The 18837-nt window shown below is 40.1% G+C and overlaps 1 protein-coding gene across 1 annotated transcript; it reads left to right on the top strand.

Moving 5' to 3' along the window:
- Positions 1-15417: 15417 nt before the first annotated feature.
- LOC128736615 (uncharacterized) lies at positions 15418-17865 on the top strand. The gene has a single exon (XM_053831103.1). The coding sequence runs from the start codon at positions 15418-15420 to the stop codon at positions 17863-17865; it is 2448 nt and encodes an 815-aa protein (XP_053687078.1).
- The last annotated feature ends 972 nt before the right edge of the window (positions 17866-18837 follow it).

Genomic DNA, 18837 nt, shown 5'->3' with positions numbered 1-18837 from the left:
TTTCAAAGTTTAGTTTTTAAATTGCCCGCTTTTTAAAGTCAACCAAAATCTGGCTGAAGGAAGTTAATTAAAACTCCGGAGCAAAATTTACGTTTTTTGCATTTTTGTTTTCCGCTGTTGGTTGTTCAATATGAATGAATGATTCACATTTGATTTCATTCACTATTGTCGAGAATGAATGAATGTAGAGAACAATACGAACATGCACGCAAGTGATTCGCTCGGAATGTTGGTTGGCAATGCTGAATTCATTTCATCTGTACTAAAAGCAGCAAAAAATGAATAGTATATTGCATCATTTCAGGCGTACACGGATAGAAATTTAATCTCCAAAACGAGCAAAATGACTCATGATTCCAGGTTTCTAGCTTATGGTATATGAAAATACACCATGAATAATAATCATTATGTCACGAGCTTCTTGCAGTACAACACAACGCAAAATCATGAACTATTATTTATGATTTTGTGCTGCCTGATATGGCAGTTCAGTAACGATTTGACAGTAATTCAAATTTCATGATTTCACGATTTAATCCATGGCTTCAGAATCAAATTTCTTTCCGTATATTGCATAAATTGAAAATGAGATTTCTAAGCCCTGAGCCTAATTTAAGCTTGATTACAAGTCCAAATTCTAATTTCATCCCTAATTCCACATTGATTTCAAGTATAGTTTTAAGTTCTATTCCACGTACAATTTCAAGTGCAATTTGAATCAAGTTTGTAACCAATTTCAAACTCAGCTTTATTTTCTGATTGAAATCCAATTTCAAGTGTAATTTCATATCCATTGCCAACTTTTTATTCATTTTCAATTTTAAGTCCAATTTTAAGTTAGAAGATGGTGGAAAACTTTAAAGAAATGTCGCGAAATTAGGAATCCTATGAAGAAAACCATTTATTTAAAAGTGCACACTACTGATAAATTGAAAACAATGTAGCATTGTTTAATTGGAAATTCTCTTTTCGTGATTGGTTGGAAAAGACGTCATCTACATTTTAATGTGTTTTTAGAAAAAAAAAGTGACAGAATCTCCTCGTTCTAACAGGTCGTAGATTCCTTACAACGAATAAACCTAGTCCTATTTAATGTCTTGGCGTGGGAAGAAAGCAAGAAAAAGCGTCCCAAGTGGTTGAAGATTTTTTTCGTACGACGATTAAACGTAGACCAATTTGATGTCTGTGTTAGGGAAGTGCTGCCGCAAAACTGCTAAACGACGATGTTGACTCTTCGAAATTATTGAATTTCGATTTAACAAAGATGTTTATAGGTTTAGATATACGGCTTTTACAGTCTAGGAAATTGATTTTAAAACCATATTTGTCGTATATCCGACGTTTCGGCCGTTGGTTTCGGCCTTATTAAAAGGAAATATAAGTATCGTTTCATAGACTGCAAAAGCCGTATATCTAAACCAAATACTATTCACAGTCGAAACCAGTACGATGTTTATAGGATTTAAACAGATTTTAAACCTAGCTATAATCGGAGGCAAGCCCATATTGCACCGGAGTCGGTTCAATTTCGGTTATAATTGGCTCCGATTATAGTTTGGCTCGATCCGCGGTTTCCCCAGCTTGAATTCGCAAACGGAGTAGGAAAAGAGGAAAAAAGCATGAGAGTGAAAGAAAAAAAGGTAGCAGGAAAAATGAAAAACAAAAAAAAATACGGCGCAATAGGAAGGAAAACGTAAAAAACATCGTAAAATGTAAAAAAAGTGAGAGAAAAGGAGAAATGGACAAAATAGAGGAGACTAGAAAGATATGATAAGAGAACGGAAGAGTAAAGAAGATAAATGAGATTAAATAAGGAAAAACGATGACGAAAATGAAGTAAACGAAAATGAAAATAAGGACAAACTGGATAGAAACAGAGAAAAACCGGAATATATAAGAAACACACGCAACTAAAAGGTATGAAATACCAGCCAAAAAGAAAAAAAGACAAAAAATGACAGCGGAAGACAAACGGGATAAAATGAAACACAGCAGATGCCAGAAAATGAGGCAGAGCAGGATATGATGACTGCAACAGAGAAATACAAAAAATTCAGAGGGATTGTGCACAAGACACGACCGCATAGGTGACGTAGGACTACGTAAGTCTCTTTGTAGCGATCGTAGGATGTATCTATGTATGTAATAATACGATTCTGCATGTTTACAACCTACACACGCAACGTTTATCAAAGTAGTAACATTGTATACGTTCAATCCTCAACCGATTTTGGAGTTATTTCCATGAATTGATTGAATCTATTTTATTAAAACGAATCGAAGGCACACTAAACCAAACAGTAAATAAATTTTCATGATCGGTTTCTACGTTGAATAGTGCTTTTCCTCTGATAATCGGTAGACGGTACGCACGAGTTTTCAAAAATCTGCCTGTCTGATGCGATGTGTCACAAGCTAACTGCTTGCCGATGTGTCGCCAACGAAAGCCGCTGACCGACTGACGATGCGCAGTAAAAGGCATAGCAGCTAGCAGCCAAAACCTTATCGTTCACTGGCGTATGAGTCGATGGATTCTTCGCTTTGTTGGCGTCTCGCTTGGTGAATTTGGATGCCTTCGTGTCCTTATCCGGGGAAGCATCAACGGCTGAAGCTCAACAATTTTCGATCGGAGTCGTTCAGGGCGTAAACTAAATACAATAAGGAAGCTTAACCCATAGCTCATATCGTATATATTTCTGTCATCCGTGCTAGGGAAGCACTGACGTGGGAAGGCAAAAATAAGAAAATAAGAAAATAATTCAATTTTTCAATGACGCGCAAAGAAAATCAACAGTTTTCTATATTTCCAATATTTTTCAAATCGATTTGCCAACCAATTGGTGTAAATAGCTTGGAAATCTATTGAAAATTGACTGAATTATAAGCCGAAGCGTGAAAACGCATTTCCACTTTGATGACGTCATTTCCAACAACCAATCAATATCAAGAATCCATACTTTTCTTCATTTGGGCCAATTCTTAGAAGATTTTCCAATCGATTGGTGTAAAAATACTGTAAATCGATCAAGAAACCACTAAGGTATTAGCGTTCAAAACCTGACCACTTTTCAAGAAAGACTTTTTGGAATGACACCCTATACCAGCTACCTTCCTGAAAGACGTAGTCCTGCGTCAAAATAGAAATGGAGATAACGGGATAGAAAACAAGAAATAAGACGAGGAAAAAAGGAAAAGCAGAAAGAATTAGAGAAAATACGGAACAGAAAACAGAACAACAAGAGGAGAGAACTCAAAAAAGCGAAAAATGGGACGAAAAAAAAGAGAGGAAACAGAAAAAAGAAAAGCTAGAGAGTAAACTAAACAAATAGAGGGGAACGCGACAGAAAAAGTGGGAAAACGAGAACAGAAAGGGAAAACTGAACAGAGAATAAGAGAAACCAAAGTGGTAAACAAGATTTGCGAAAAAGAAAAAAGAAAACTAATGATGTAAATCAAGAAAAGAGGAAAAAGAAGTCAAACGGGATATAAAAGGACAAAGATGAAACAAAATGGGAATTGGAAATGGGAAAAAGAAAAAAAAACAGGAAAAACGGACGGATGTATTCGCCCAACAACATAGAAATGGAGTTAGCGGGTCATAAAATAAAAAACGAGACTAGAATAGAGAAAAACAGGCCTGAAAATGCGGAAAAACGGAAGAACAACGACAAAAAACGAAAAAGAAAAGAGAAAATTAGAGGAAAATCCACACTGAAAAGAGTGACAAACGGGGCAGGAAAAAACATTAGAAAAAACAGCTGAAAAAGGAAAAACGCGAGAGTAAAGGAGGGAAAACTTTACAAATACTGGGAAAACCGGTCAGAAAAAGAAAAGAACGTGACAAAAAAGGTGAGAAAATGGAAACCAGAAAGGGGGAAAACGATAGCAGAAAGGGAAAACTGAACAGAAAAAAGAAAACAAAGTAAATAAAGAACTCGGGAAAAAGAATTCAAACGGGATATAAAAAGAGAAAGATGGAATAAAATGAGCACTGGCAATGGGAATAGAATTGAAAAATGGAAAGAAGAAAAGAAACACGAAAAACCAAAGAAAAACCAAAGAAAAAGCCAAAAACTGGAGAGAAAAGACCAAAACAGAAGATAAAAAAGGAAAACCGAAAAGCAAAGACAGAAAAGAATAATAGACGAAAAATCAAGAAGGAGGAGAGTCTAATAACGAACATGTAAAATGAAAAAAAGGAAAGAGAAAAGACGAAAAACGGGAAAGATATTCACAAAAATATGAGCGAAAAACGAGAGGAAGAACAAAACTGAAAAAAGGACAGGAAACGAATAAAAACGGAACAGTGAAACAGAAAACATGAAACAAAACAAAAATAAAAACGAGAAAAAAGAGGAGGTAAAGGGAAAAGCACAAAAGTGGGATGAAAAAGCAAGAGAACGGTACAGAAAAGAAACAAATACGGGACTAAAAGTGACAAAACAAAACTGGATAAATGGAACAGTCAAGAGGTAAAACGAGTTGGAAAGTAAGACGAAATATGACAATCCTAATTTTAAGTAAAACTTCGAGTCCTAATTCACACCCCTGTGCAAATTCAAGTTTAATTTAACGTCCAATTACATGTCTGATCTTAAGCCTAATTTCATGTTTAATTTTGTACCAATTTTATGTCAAATTCAAACTGTGATTGCACGTCTAATTTCTAGAATAATTTGAATCCAAATTTCAAGTCTTTTTTCAAATTAAATTCCAAGTGTAATCTATAGGTCAATTCCAATCCAATTAACGTCCAATTCCGAATCCAATTTACAGTTCAATTTCCAGTTCAATGGGCTTCATGTCCAAATTATGCAAATACTATGCAAGTTGAATTTGTCAAATGTCAAGTCCGATTTCAAGTCCAATTTTAACTCTAATTGCTAGTCAAATTTCAACTTTGATTTGAAATTCAATTGCACCCGAAAAGTCAATGTTTTTAACCTAATCGGCCAGTATTTTTGTGATAAGTAAAAATAGATTCGCCATCTTATGATTACTGGGTTTTTCAAACCATACTTCTGGATGGATGCGTGCCACATTTTTAGCTAATGTCAGGACACGCTAGTGTAAACTGATAAATGTTTCAAAGTAGAAAATTTTATCTATTCCACAATATCCATTAGCAAAGCCGTCCCTTGGAAACTCTAAAGCAAATTCAGACAGAAAAAGAAAACAGACAAACGTTAACAGAATAATCAACAAATAAGTTCAAACAGTCTTGTTTCGATTTCATGGCCATTAACAAGTAGTGACTAATGATCTATTTACGCTATTTGCAAAGTAAAAAGAGAAAAAATCCGAAAGCCGAAAACCGAAAACCGAAACGAACGGAAAGATTCAGGGAGCTATACTAGGCTACCTACCTATCTTCATAGCTGAAGAAAAAACAAACTGAATAACTAAACAACGAACGTGTCGTCAGCGTTCGACCGGGTGGTGGGTGGATGGGTGATTACCGAAACGCGCTACAATATTCGCCTACAATACTCTGCCAACTGACCGTTCTATCTCTCTCTCTCTATCTCTCTATCTCGCCCTCCCCCCACATTAATACCCAAGCATTTATCATTTGCTAGAGATCATTCGGTTTTCTATTTTTTCTCCTCGTCTTTCGACTTTGGCGTGTGCGTACGTTGATGAATAATTGTCATCGGGCTGTAGCGATCTAACAGCGGTGTCCTATACAGGTTTCGTAAGTCAAGCCTGTTTGGAAGAATTCCGCCTTGAGCCGGGCGGCCGAATGACATTTTCGGGTGCCTAATGTCAACGCCGCTGAACTAGAAAATTCCTGCTGGATTTATTTTCTTGCGTCGACAGGTAGGGATTTGTCGATTTCTTGTCGGAGAGCGGCACAAAAGGAGCTCGTTATTTGTGTATCGTTTATTTGCTCATTCTGACAGGCTGGCTGGCTGGCTGGCTGGGTTGACTGACAGATTGCAGTGAGTGTGTAATTCGAAAATTGGACACCACCGAACAAGGCAAAACTTAACAAGCAAAGCGAACGAAGCTGAATAGATGTTTGTTGGCTAAAATGTTGGGATTTTTCCGCAGAATTGAATTATTTTCAAAACCGCAAAGCGAAAAAAGTCAATCAAGCAGCAGCAGCAGCAACAGCAGAGGAAAACTAGATTGGCAGAGGTTCGGCGAATTTGCGTTCGATTGTGCAGACAGGTAGATGATGAATATAAAAATTAGCATCCTACAAGTATGATTTTATGTCTGTCACTCCAGTGGGAAATGATTGACAGTTAGGGAGAGGCATTTCAATACCGTTCCTATTCAGGCAGAAAAATTGGTTTCCGTGGAAAAAAGGTACCTACCGCTGGTACCGTGAGCCGGGCACTGGGAAAGTAAGTTTGCACTTCCGCGAAAATAGGTACAAGTCAATCAAGAATCGGAAAAGCTAGCCGCCACGAAAGTCATGGTAGGTATTTAGAACGGTTGAACGGTGAGTTTGCACCGGTAGACCGAAGTAGACAGATGGACTCTGTAAAAGCGGTTACGAATGAAGCATTCATGGAGCTGTCATGTTCAAATTCCCGGCGTAACAATTGATTAAATTATCATAAATACGTAGGGCATGGGTTGGCATTTCTAGCAGAATTCTTATTATATCGCACTGCCTGGTCTTTTGTTTCGCAAATTTAATAAAACATTCGGAAGGTTTAATAAGGATTCCCAAGCAATGCAGTCTATTTTGACCAAAGAAGTGCTAATACTTGGGAGTTTCTACGACTATGATAGTAACAGGTTGGAGGATTGACTGTTCAGTCAATTCAGAGTTTTAAATGCAGTGGACGATTTGTTTTATTTTACGCCAACGTTTCGATCTTTGGTTTAGATCTTCTTCAGGGCAATAGAATATGTCTTTTATTAGTTAATCGTGACCTATCTTGTAATTTGCGTGTGACTTACAAAGTTTAAACCGCCTTTGTCTAGTAACTTTTAGCCTATAGTGTTGTCTGTCTTTGGGTTTGGATGCTAATAGTTTCCCAGAATGCAGGCCAATGCGCTTACATAGGAAGTGTGCCAGCGTAATTGGTCCAAACTTACACTCAGTAATGTCAATGAGGATATTCAGATATTTATGTATGTATTTATGGGGGAAGCCACCAAGGCCTTGCCGTTGTATTTAGGTACACTTACAGTAGTAGCAAAAATACTAGTGCGCAATCCGAGGCTATTCTATGCTTCCCGAATTATCTCGAAAACTCGCTACTCCAGCATCGCACATTAAACGGGTCTACGAAGTCGTCGGGTCTAGAAGTCGTCCGCCTCTTTCGGGTTCTCTGCTGAATCTTGTCTTTATCCGGCATTCTTGCTACGTCGCACGAATGCCGGATACCATTCCAGTACCACCAAGTATTGACCGCAGGATTGTACACTCTAATATAGCAAGAGCTCGTGGATCGCTCTTTTTCAGCGTTCACGTACTGTGCCACTAGAAGAATCAACGTCGGAATAGTAGATTTGATAGCCCGTCGCTTTGATTCAAGCCATCTAACGTTACAAGCTATGTTCAATCATAACCCGCCTTAACTTATTTCGTATTGTTGTATCGTATGTTGCTTGGTAATCTGTAGACAGATGGAGGATCTGAAATTTGTAAATGTCAGAAGAAGAACAATTGATCCTTTATGGAGCGTTCCGGTAAAAATCAAAATTGAATTTGCCAGCAAAAGATTCTCGTAGTGGCCTCGTCTTCATAGGTCGGAAGATGCAGGAGAATTTTGTACGCCGAGTTACGGAAGGTTATAACTCGATAATTAATGATATAGAGATGGCTCTTCTTGTAGATCGGGCATATGACACCTTCCAACCCGTCCATCGGTAGTTGCTCCTCGGACGATAGCAGCGGGGATGTGCGATATTTTATCGATATCGAAGGTGCATTCGATATATCGTGTATCCGGCATCTATATTATGCCAAACGATATCATCGGATATCGATAACTTTTCATCCGATATTATTTGTATCGAAAGCTGCGAAAAGGCCAGCTCTTCATGCATAAATTTTTGCCAACTTTTCGAGCTCGCGTTTTTCAGTTCTTAAGCATTCTTAAGCATCAGGTATGTTTAAGAACTGAACCATACTGCGTGTCGCATTTGAAAACCCCTGTAAAATTTATTTATTGTTTTCTTTCTCGTTTATTTGTGTCGGTACGCTGCTTCCCTGCCTGATGAAATTTACTGCACGCTCAAAAAAAGCAACAGCGTCCCGTTTCGGTGTAATCTTTTAGACGCCGGTTTTTAATACTTCGGTAACATTCGGAATTGCGAGCGCTAGCTTTGTGAAAGTTCCTCGGATATATGCTGGACGTGTGGATTTTTGCTAGCGTTAGGTTTTCGTATTTTCTTATCTAGACAGGTATTTCACTTACCCATTGAAATGAATATGAAGCACCTCCATGCGTGTTTTTGCAAGCTTGAAAATACTCGTCTACGGTGGATGCCGTTATCAGTTAACACTCGGAAATGTGTTAACCGGGTACATTGAAAACTGATGCTAGAAATAGTACAAATTCAACGCCACCGATAAATTGCTTCCCACACTTGCAAACAAACATATATGAAAAAGCTTTAACTTGATTGCGTTGTTTTAGGAAATGGTAACGACCGCATAGGCTCTGTTCGGTGCATTACCCATGCCTGATTCCAATTTTGAATTTTATTTCTTGAGATGTGGATTGTCTTTAATTATTTTCATAAATTTTCTCCCCTGGAAACCGCACTACAGTAATGTTCCGATTTTGTCAGCTCCCGATTTTGTCTACCCCGATTTTATCAGCTTTTTATCCCGATTTTGTCAGCCCATAAATTTTGTTTAACTTTTGTGCTTTTAAACATAATTTATAAAACTTTTCAGGCTACTTGAAACTATTTTAAATCTCTGGGGAGAGTTTTTGAATAAAATGATGCCTTCTCGCGAGTAATTCGGGGCCAAAAATTAAGGTTTTTTTATAGTAAAAGTTCTATAGTTCCTAAACAAGCAAAGATAGAGGTATACTATCTTCAGCAATGTTGTGTATTTTTACTATTTGTACAACTTTGTTAAACTTGAAAAAGTCATACAACAACTATAAAAACATCTAAAATAGGAAAACTTATTTTAACGATTTTTCATTCATGAGAAATAGGATTTTTCTATCTCAGGTGAAGAGATAGAAGGTTACTATCTTCAGCAAAATTTCTTGTAATAATATGCTATGAAACTTTGCAGAGCCCATCAATGTGTTATATTGAAACTGGAGTTTTCTCTCTTCTTTTCTTTTATTTCAATTTTAAGGGAATTAATCAAAATTTGAATTACACTGGACGATAGAACTTTTAATTTTAAGAAAATCTTCCAAAGGCTACATCAACCTAAAACCATGTTTTCCCGCTCAAAGCTAATGCGCATCAAAAAAGGTTCTGGACCAGTGTGCTGTGCCCGGTTCATTGTGCTTTCGGTTGACCAATTGAGCGTTAAAATTTAATGTTTAGTAGAAGTCTTCGATATTGCAAGGTTTTAAGTCTTGAATTTAGAAAAAAAATTCCGAAAAAAATTTCCCGTTTTAGTCAGTTTCCCCACTTAGTCAGCCCAAAATTCAACATGGGGCTGACAAAATCCGAACATTACTGTATTGAAAATAATGTGTTTACCTTCTCACCTTATGCGAACCTTAAATACATCCAACACTTTTTTGATCATAGGAATTAATGTAAGCATTTATGCTGCTTCTGTTGAAATATAACAAAGTATGCAGCAAATCACCAGGTTTTTCAAAACAATTGGCCGTATGAATAAAACAGTTAGAGCAAACTTTCCCATAAAATTTACACGGGAAAAGCAAAGCAAACTGTTATATTCCTACGGCCTAATATCTTGAAAGGGTATTTTCATGCATTTTAGACCAATCCATTGAAAAATAATTTGAAAATTATCAATTTTGGTCCTGATAGATCTAGTTAAAAATTCGCCCCATGCGTATGCGATATACTCATTACTCAGTATCAAATCGGTTCGATATATTGCAATACCAAATATCGATACCTTGGCTTTCGACTTCCAACCTTACCAGTCCCCAGTGAATTTTATAAATACACTAGCTGAGTGCTCGATCTTGCTCAGGATCACCCCCTATTTGCGCTCTCGTCGCTTGTAATCTGTACTCGTTCCGGAAATTTCCATAATGCAAAAAAACAAAGCCAATTTTTTTTTCATTTTGACGCTTTTTACTTTCTCCTCCCTTCGTTCCTCCTTACGTTTCTCCCTCCGCCTACTAATCTACACTGTTATCAGTCCGGAAATCAGGTATTAGACAAGAGTCACAAAGCCCATTTCCTTATTTGGTGAGTTCCGCTCGTGTCAGGGTCCACCCTCTCATCCTCATTTTTTTCTGCTCTCTCATACAGGTTTTGTTACGTTAAGGAACACGAATGCCAGAATTGATGAAGAACGGTCCAAGCGTTTAGGAGTTGTGGACTACAAAACATATAAATATTGCCTAGTTTTTTAATAGGTCTTAATTGCAAATAAGCCATTCTCTTCGAGTTTCCTCTCTTACGCTTATCACGGTTGCATAAAAGCATTCCAATCCATTTTTTCTTAACGGTTAGCTCATTCTCATGCATCATAGCATTCTCATTTCTCACTTCCCGTATCTCATTTCTCACTTCTCAACTCTTGCTTCTCGATTCTCACTTCACGTTTTTCACTTTCCTATTCTCTATTCTCTATTCTCTATTCTCTATTCTTACTTCTCACCTTTCACTTCTCATTTCTCATTTCGCACTTCACACTTTTCACTTCTCCCGTCTGACTTAACACTGCTCATTTTTTATTTTCCACTTCTTACTTCTCTACTTCGCTGCTCGTAGTGTTACTACTAACTGTGTTACTACTCACTTCTGATTGCTCACTTCTCATTGTCAGTATCAAACAGCAGTGAAACATCGGTAAAGAACTGCAGCGGTTTAACATTTCACTAGCAAAATTCAGTAAACGTTGATGTCGAAATACTATCAGAGACTCAACAAATCTCGCAAAGGCTTTATGCAATGATGCCAGGTCTACGGATTTATGAATTTTCTACGGTCCTACGGATTTCTATAAATTTTATGAAAAAGGTTGTATGTCTAATTTAGTTGCAAAGATCACGAGTACGCTACATGCAATTAAAAATATCCCAAACATAGCTTTATTCTTTATGTATTAGTGTTATTCCGAACGGCATCGAGCAGAAGTTGTCAGCGGGACCGAAAGGGTTGAATACGCTACAGGTGACCGAGCACTAGTAGTAATCGTCGGTAAGCCTATTCGGATCAGCCAACAATACAGAAATGAATTTATTGCTACGTCAAACAGACTACACTCACATACAAATAAAATACAATAAAATTTCTTTGATTAAAAAGCACACAAATCACGCTAAAATTATATCTAAAAATTATATTAAAATTGTTATTATTAGTAAAAGTTGGACAGTACGAACATAAATTGTAGGACTAAAAATGTGAGTAATTGTAAAATTAAAAATAGTTTGCTAAAACTTACAACTAAATGCGAAATAAATAATTACAGCTTAAAAGCGACTCAAGCATAACCTCACCACCGAGTTGACTATATAGAGGTCCGAAGTCATTTATCTACTGTGCCAACAAACTTTTAAGATTTTTAAGTAAAATCTTGCGAAATGCCACGGCCTAAGAACACACCTGTTGCAATTGTGACGCCACCAGAAGTTTCGACCGGAGAAGCAGATGAACCATGTCCGTGCGGCCGTCCTGATGGAGCAGAAACCAACATGGTGCAATGCGAACGCTGCTATCGCTATTATCATTTTACGTGTGCCAATGTAACCGCAAGCATAGCAGCAGAGGATCGTCAGTTCGTATGTGTGGCCTGCATACCTGTCGTGGAACCAGTTCCTAGTGTGGCTAGTTCTAAATCCGGAAGGTCAACAACTGCAAGTGCTAAAGCAAGAGCAGAGCTTGAACTACAACGTCTAGAGGAAGAAAAGGAGATGGAGAGGAAGTATATTGCCAAAAAATACGATATTCTCCACACGCAGCTGGATGAGGAAGAGGAAGGGAGTGTAAGAAGTCGTCGATCGCGGCGCAGTACGCAAAGGATGCAAGATTGGGTAATGAGCCAATCAGTCCCGACTACGAGTGCCAGTACCGGGTCACAACAAATCCCCACTGGTGTTCCGTCCCGGACCGGAGCCATACCGAAGCAAACTCCTTCAGTACTAGCTATGCAAAAGGTGACCACGGCCTCTAAGCCCAATGCGCATGCCGTGCAGTTGCAATCTACCGTTTCGAATGCTGTTGTTCCAATCAGAAGCCGGCAGCTAATTCCTCAGGACGCGAATATGTTTCCCTCCAGCGCTCCTAACGTTTCCGTTTCGCCATTACAAAACTTTGATCAGTCGGTACAGCAGCTGTACGAGTTTGAAAAGAGGATGGATGCACTGCAGCTGCAATTGACGAACAAATCACCAAGTGAACATCGGCAGCAACCAGAGTCAAATCCGTTACACTCCAGTAAAGTGCCAGATGGACAATGTACCGAGACTGTTGCAGCATCCAATCATGCGAATAGAGTATCGCAATACGAAGTTCCAAAAGATAATGGTAACGTGCCTGTTAGCAGTTCGGTAAGTCAAACGTGCTCTAGCTCAGTGAATGTTACCACTTGCTGTGGACAAATAAACACGACAAGCTTGTCCATATTCGATACAACACCGCCTTATACACGGCCAGTTGTTTCAGTATATCAAAATATACCCCACACCTCGACCGGACCGCGTCCAACCCCTTCTTGCTTACCATTCGTTCCGTCGCACATGAGTACCCCTCAGCATGTCACGCCGCCCCCCTTTGTATGCACGGTATCATCTCATTTGTCACCAATTGTTTCACCAATCGTACCAGAATCTGGTGCAAACCCCGTCGCCCCTCCCGCTACCGTCTCCAGACAGCTGTTTAGTGTTCCCAATGCCCAACAACTCGCCGCCAGACACGTCGTTCCCAAAGATCTTCCTATCTTTACGGGCGATCCAGTCGAGTGGCCATTGTTCTTGAGCAGCTTGCAGAATTCAACAGAGTTGTGCGGATATTCAGATGGAGAAAATCTAATGCGGCTCCAACGTTGTCTAAAAGGAAACGCCCTGGAAGCAGTTCGGAGTTACTTACTGCATCCATCGTCAATGCCTTTAATCATCGATACACTAAGAACATTGTACGGGCGACCTGATTTGATAATCGGTTCGCTGCTAGCGAAAGTGCGTTCTACTCCTACACCAAAACCCGAGTGCCTGGATACCATTATCAGCTTTGGACTGGCTTGCAAGAATCTATGCGGTCATCTCCGTGCAGCTGGTCTTCACAATCACCAATCAAATCCTATTCTCTTACAAGAGTTAGTAAATAAACTGCCCGCGAATATAAAACTAAATTGGGCACTTTTCAAGCGGCAGCAGCCGGTTGTTGATCTCGCTACGTTCGGCAACTTTATGGATGAAATCGTGACGGCGGCCAGTGATGTTTCATGCGTTTACGAAGCCGAAGGGTATCGCGCTAACAAGCAGGAGAAAAATAAATCCAGAGAGAAGATGTACGTTAACACACATGCAGCGAATGATACGAAGGAAAAGCCGAATAATATCCGCAAAGAAATTCAACCGAAGCCCTGTCCGGTTTGTCACAACAAAGGCCATAAAGTGAGAGACTGCTACACTTTTCGAAACAAGAGCTTGAGTGACCGCTGGAAACTGGCTCAAGAGCGACATTTATGCCGTCGATGCTTGGTATCTCATGGGAAATTTCCGTGTAAAGCCACTGTATGTGGTGAAAATGGTTGTGAGGAACGTCATCACAGACTTCTTCATCCTGGAAAACCCCCTATTTCTGAAGCTCCAAAGACGACCAGTACTGTAACTGTACATCGTCAGCTCCAACAAACCGTCATGTTTCGGATACTACCTGTTACCCTGCATGGAAACGGTAAAGCTATCAAGACTTATGCCTTTCTGGACGATGGGTCGTCCACGACGTTAGTTGAATCTCAAATCGCAAACGAATTGGGAATAAAAGGTGACATGCATCCGCTTTGTTTACAATGGACCAATGACATTGCACGCACGGAGGATGATTCACAATTGGTCAATCTAGAAATTTCCGCTGCAGGCCATCTGAAACGGCATGCTCTGAAAATGGTCCATACTGTTAAAAATTTAAACTTGCCGGCTCAGTCGTTAGACTATTCGTTGATTAGCGATCAGTTTCCCTATCTGAGTGGGCTGCCAGTGGAAAGTTATGAATCGGTAACACCTACTATTTTAATTGGACTCGACAATTCTCATTTGAAAACCGCCCTGAAACATCGTGAAGGCTCCAGTAATGAACCAATCGCTACTAAAACACGCTTGGGGTGGACGATATTTGGAGCGATAATGGCTAAAACTAACAATAAGGCCCAGCACCAGCTTCACATCTGTGCCCGTTCGCCTGATACAGAGCTGCATGAACTGGTAAAAGAGTTTTTCTCTTCGGAAAATGTAGGTACAACTATTTTACCGAAAACGGAAAGCGATGACGACTTACGTGCCCGCGCCATACTAGAAAGTACTACAGTTCGAACCGCTTCGGGAAGATTTCAGACCGGGCTGCTCTGGAAATACGATAATGTGAAATTTCCAAACAGCAGACCCATGGCAGAGAAAAGATTCCAGTGCCTTGAACGTCGTTTGGCTTCCAAACCAGAGTTGTATATGAAGGTACGTGAGCAGGTGAAAGAGTATCTGTCTAAGGGATACGCTTACAGAGCTAGCAAAGTGGATTTCGATTCTTTCAGTAACAATCGGATGTGGTTTCTGCCTCTAAACGTCGTGATTAATCCAAAAAAGCCTAACAAGGTGCGGTTGGTGTGGGATGCTGCTGCTAAGGTCCAGGGTCAGTCGTTGAACTCTGCCTTGTTGTCAGGTCCCGACCTTCTTACACCACTCCCAGCAGTTCTGAGTCCCTTTAGACAGTTCCAGGTGGCTATAGCTGCAGATATTTCCGAAATGTTCCACCAAATTATCATTCGACCGGAAGATCGTTCGGCGCAGTTATTTTTGTGGAGGGATTATCCATCGCAGGCATTTGATGTCTTCATCATGAAAGTGGCAACGTTCGGCTCAACCTGTTCACCTTCTGCTGCGCAGTACATCAAAAATCTAAACGCCGAGGAGTTTTCTAAAGAGTACCCCCGTGCAGCCGAAGCAATCAGGAAACATCAGCGACGTTCTCACACGGGTCGGGGAAAACAGCGTGGAAACTTCGAAGTGCTTTGCGGTTGACAAGTCTGTGTGCAGTGAGCGTGTTCTCGGTATGATTTGGAACCCAACTACGGATCTATTTGTATTTCAAGGCCTGTTTTCTGAGGATATGCTGCCGTTGATCCAGTGTGCTGAGGTTCCTACCAAGCGACAAGCTCTGCGGGTTGTCATGAGCATATTTGACCCTTTAGGGCTGGTAGCGGTGTTCGTGATACATGGAAAAATTTTGATTCAAAATATCTGGCGTTCGAAGATCGACTGGGATGAGCGAATATCTGGCGAACTCTTTAGTCACTGGGAGCGATGGACAAATCTGTTGCGGCAACTGGAGCAGATTCAAATACCTCGCTGCTACTTTCCTGGCAGTTCAGTGGAAGCATACCATACAATTCAATTACACACCTTTGTGGATGCTAGTGAGGAGGCCTTCGCAGCGGTAGCATATCTTAGAATCGTCGAGAATGAAACGGTTCGTTGCGCTCTTGTATCAGCAAAGACAAAAGTCGCTCCACTAAAACCCATGTCCATTCCCAGACTTGAGCTAAGTGCAGCAGTTCTCGGGGCGAAACTGGCCAAGGCAGTTGCGGAGAATCACACTCTAACCATAAATCGCCGTGTTTTTTGGAGCGATTCCCGTACGGTGCTTTCCTGGCTGCGGTCAGACCAAAGAAAATATCGACAATTTGTTGCCTTTAAGGTGACAGAAATTCTTGAGCTTTCTGATGTCAATGAGTGGCGGTGGGTTTCTTCTCGCTTAAACGTCGCAGATGAAGCAACAAAGTGGGGAAAGGGACCATGCATCAACAACGACAGTCGCTGGTTCCATGCGCCAAGTTTTCTGTATCAGCCGGCTAGCCTTTGGCCACAACAAGATCAACGTGATAGTGAGACAGTAGAAGAGCTTCGCCCAGTTCACATTCATAGGCAAATTGCTGTGGACCAGTTAATTTCGTTTGGTCGGTTTTCTAAATGGGAGCGCATGGTGAGAACTATAGCCTACGTATTTCGATTCGTCAGGAAGCTTCAACGCAGAGTCAAGAACCAGAGTGTGGATAGCCAGGAATGGTTTAGTCAAGAGGAGATTAAAACGGCAGAGTCAATGGCTTTCAAGCAAATCCAGCAAGAAGCGTATGCAGATGAAATCGTCATATTCACCAAGAACCAGCAGCTCAAAGTGGAGCAACGACTAAAACTGGAGAAAACCAGCCAGCTTCGCAAATTATCTCCGTTTCTGGATAAGCAAGGAGTTCTTCGGATGGACAGCAGGGCGTCTGTTATCACGCAAGTAGCGACGGACTTCAAGGCTCCAGTGATTCTTCCGAAAACCCATTACGGAACTCAGCTGTTAGTAAACTGGTACCACCGTAAATACAATCATCGTGTTGCGGAGACTGCTGTGAATGAAATGCGCCAGAGATTCTATGTTTCGGAGATGAGAGCGGTTTTTCGAAAGGTTGGCAAACTCTGTCAATGGTGCAAGGTGTATAAGGCAGTTCCTGCGGCTCCCAGAATGGCACCACTACCTGAGGAGAGGATGACAGCATTCATTCGCCCGTTTTCTTTCGTTGGGGTCGACTACTTCGGACCAATGATAATCAAACAAGGGCGCAATAACGTGAAACGATGGGTAGCAATATTTACTTGCTTGACCGTTCGCGCCGTACATCTTGAGCTGGCCTACAGCTTATCTACCGAATCTTGCAAACAGGCGATTCGGAGGTTTATTGCGCGGAGGGGGGCTCCAGCTAAAATATTTAGTGACCAGGGTACAAACTTCATCGGGGCAAGTAATGAGCTGAAAAGGGAGCTACAGCAGATTTATCCCAATCTAGCGTCAACGTTTACTAATGCAAATACGCAATGGCATTTCAACCCACCGTCTTCGCCACATATGGGGGGATGTTGGGAACGCATGGTTCGGTCGGTAAAGAGCGCTTTAGCTTCGTTATCCACGGTACGAAAGCCAGATGATGAAACGTTTTGGACACTGCTGATCGAGGCGGAATCGATCGTAAACTCTAGGCCGCTTACTTACCTGCCAATAGAATCCGAGACACATGAAGCGTTGACACCGAACTGCTTCCTGATGCTTAGTACCAGCGGGGTAAACCAACCAGCTAGGCCACTGATTGACGGAAAATGGGGACCTTGTTCTAACTGGAAGGTTTGTCAGCAACTTTTGGATCAGTTCTGGAGTCGTTGGGTAAAAGAGTACCTTCCCACGATTACCAAACGTACAAAATGGTTTCAAGATTGCAAACCAGTACAGGTAGATGATCTCGTCGTAGTGGTAGAAGAGAACCAGCGCAACGGGTGGCTACGGGGACGAGTTATTCGTGTGTTCCCAGGTCGTGACGGTCGTGTACGCAGTGCAGAGGTGCAAACAGCAACTGGGATAGTACATCGCCCAGTGATCAAGTTAGCGGTTCTGGAAGTAGCAGGTACAGCTGGAGTGAACACGCAGCAATACGGGTCAGGGGATATTCCGAACGGCATCGAGCAGAAGTTGTCAGCGGGACCGAAAGGGTTGAATACGCTACAGGTGACCGAGCACTAGTAGTAATCGTCGGTAAGCCTATTCGGATCAGCCAACAATACAGAAATGAATTTATTGCTACGTCAAACAGACTACACTCACATACAAATAAAATACAATAAAATTTCTTTGATTAAAAAGCACACAAATCACGCTAAAATTATATCTAAAAATTATATTAAAATTGTTATTATTAGTAAAAGTTGGACAGTACGAACATAAATTGTAGGACTAAAAATGTGAGTAATTGTAAAATTAAAAATAGTTTGCTAAAACTTACAACTAAATGCGAAATAAATAATTACAGCTTAAAAGCGACTCAAGCATAACCTCACCACCGAGTTGACTATATAGAGGTCCGAAGTCATTTATCTACTGTGCCAACAAGTGTACTCTAATGCTCTTGTTATATTTAACGAGAAATGACCAGTCATTAACTTTTCGTAGAAAAGCCCAATTTTGGAAGCAGTTTCTGGACCCAAAACAGGTGTTCGGTTTTTAAAAATGTATTCACTGTATTCTTTTTGCTAATCTGAATACAGATTTAATTTTTGTTTCAAACATAAGAAACTGCTTTTGAAACTTACAGAAATAATTCAGCAGAAAAATTATGATAGTTAGAAACAACAATATCTGTTGTTAAGTTCAACTTATATCACATTGTTCAATCAAAAAAATATTTTTCAAGCTGAATTAATACTCCTTTTGCTTGTACTAGATCAATAAACCAAATAAAGTCAATAAACCCAAAAATACATATTTATGATTCTACAATTTTTTTTTGATAGAAACTAGTATTTTTAGAAATAACAAAGCTTATTGTTGAACTAAAAGGTCAACCAGTTAGAATCAAAAAAATATTTGGGTTACCCTTGAGTCTACAATATTTTTTGTTAAATTGATACAAAATCCTTTTGCATTTTCAAATCATTTTCCTGTATTATGACGACTCATTTCTCCCTAAGCCTTCAGAAGGCGATGAAAAGACGACTG

Source organism: Sabethes cyaneus, chromosome 2 (assembly GCF_943734655.1).
Source record: "Sabethes cyaneus chromosome 2, idSabCyanKW18_F2, whole genome shotgun sequence".
Classification (NCBI taxonomy): domain Eukaryota; kingdom Metazoa; phylum Arthropoda; class Insecta; order Diptera; family Culicidae; genus Sabethes; species Sabethes cyaneus.
This window is presented reverse-complemented; position numbering and strand designations above follow the sequence as displayed.

What these genes read in the sequence shown, in the direction of transcription:
- LOC128736615 (XM_053831103.1), top strand. Translation starts at nt 15,418, where the DNA reads ATGCTGCCGTTGATCCAGTGTGCTGAGGTTCCTACCAAGCGACAAGCT.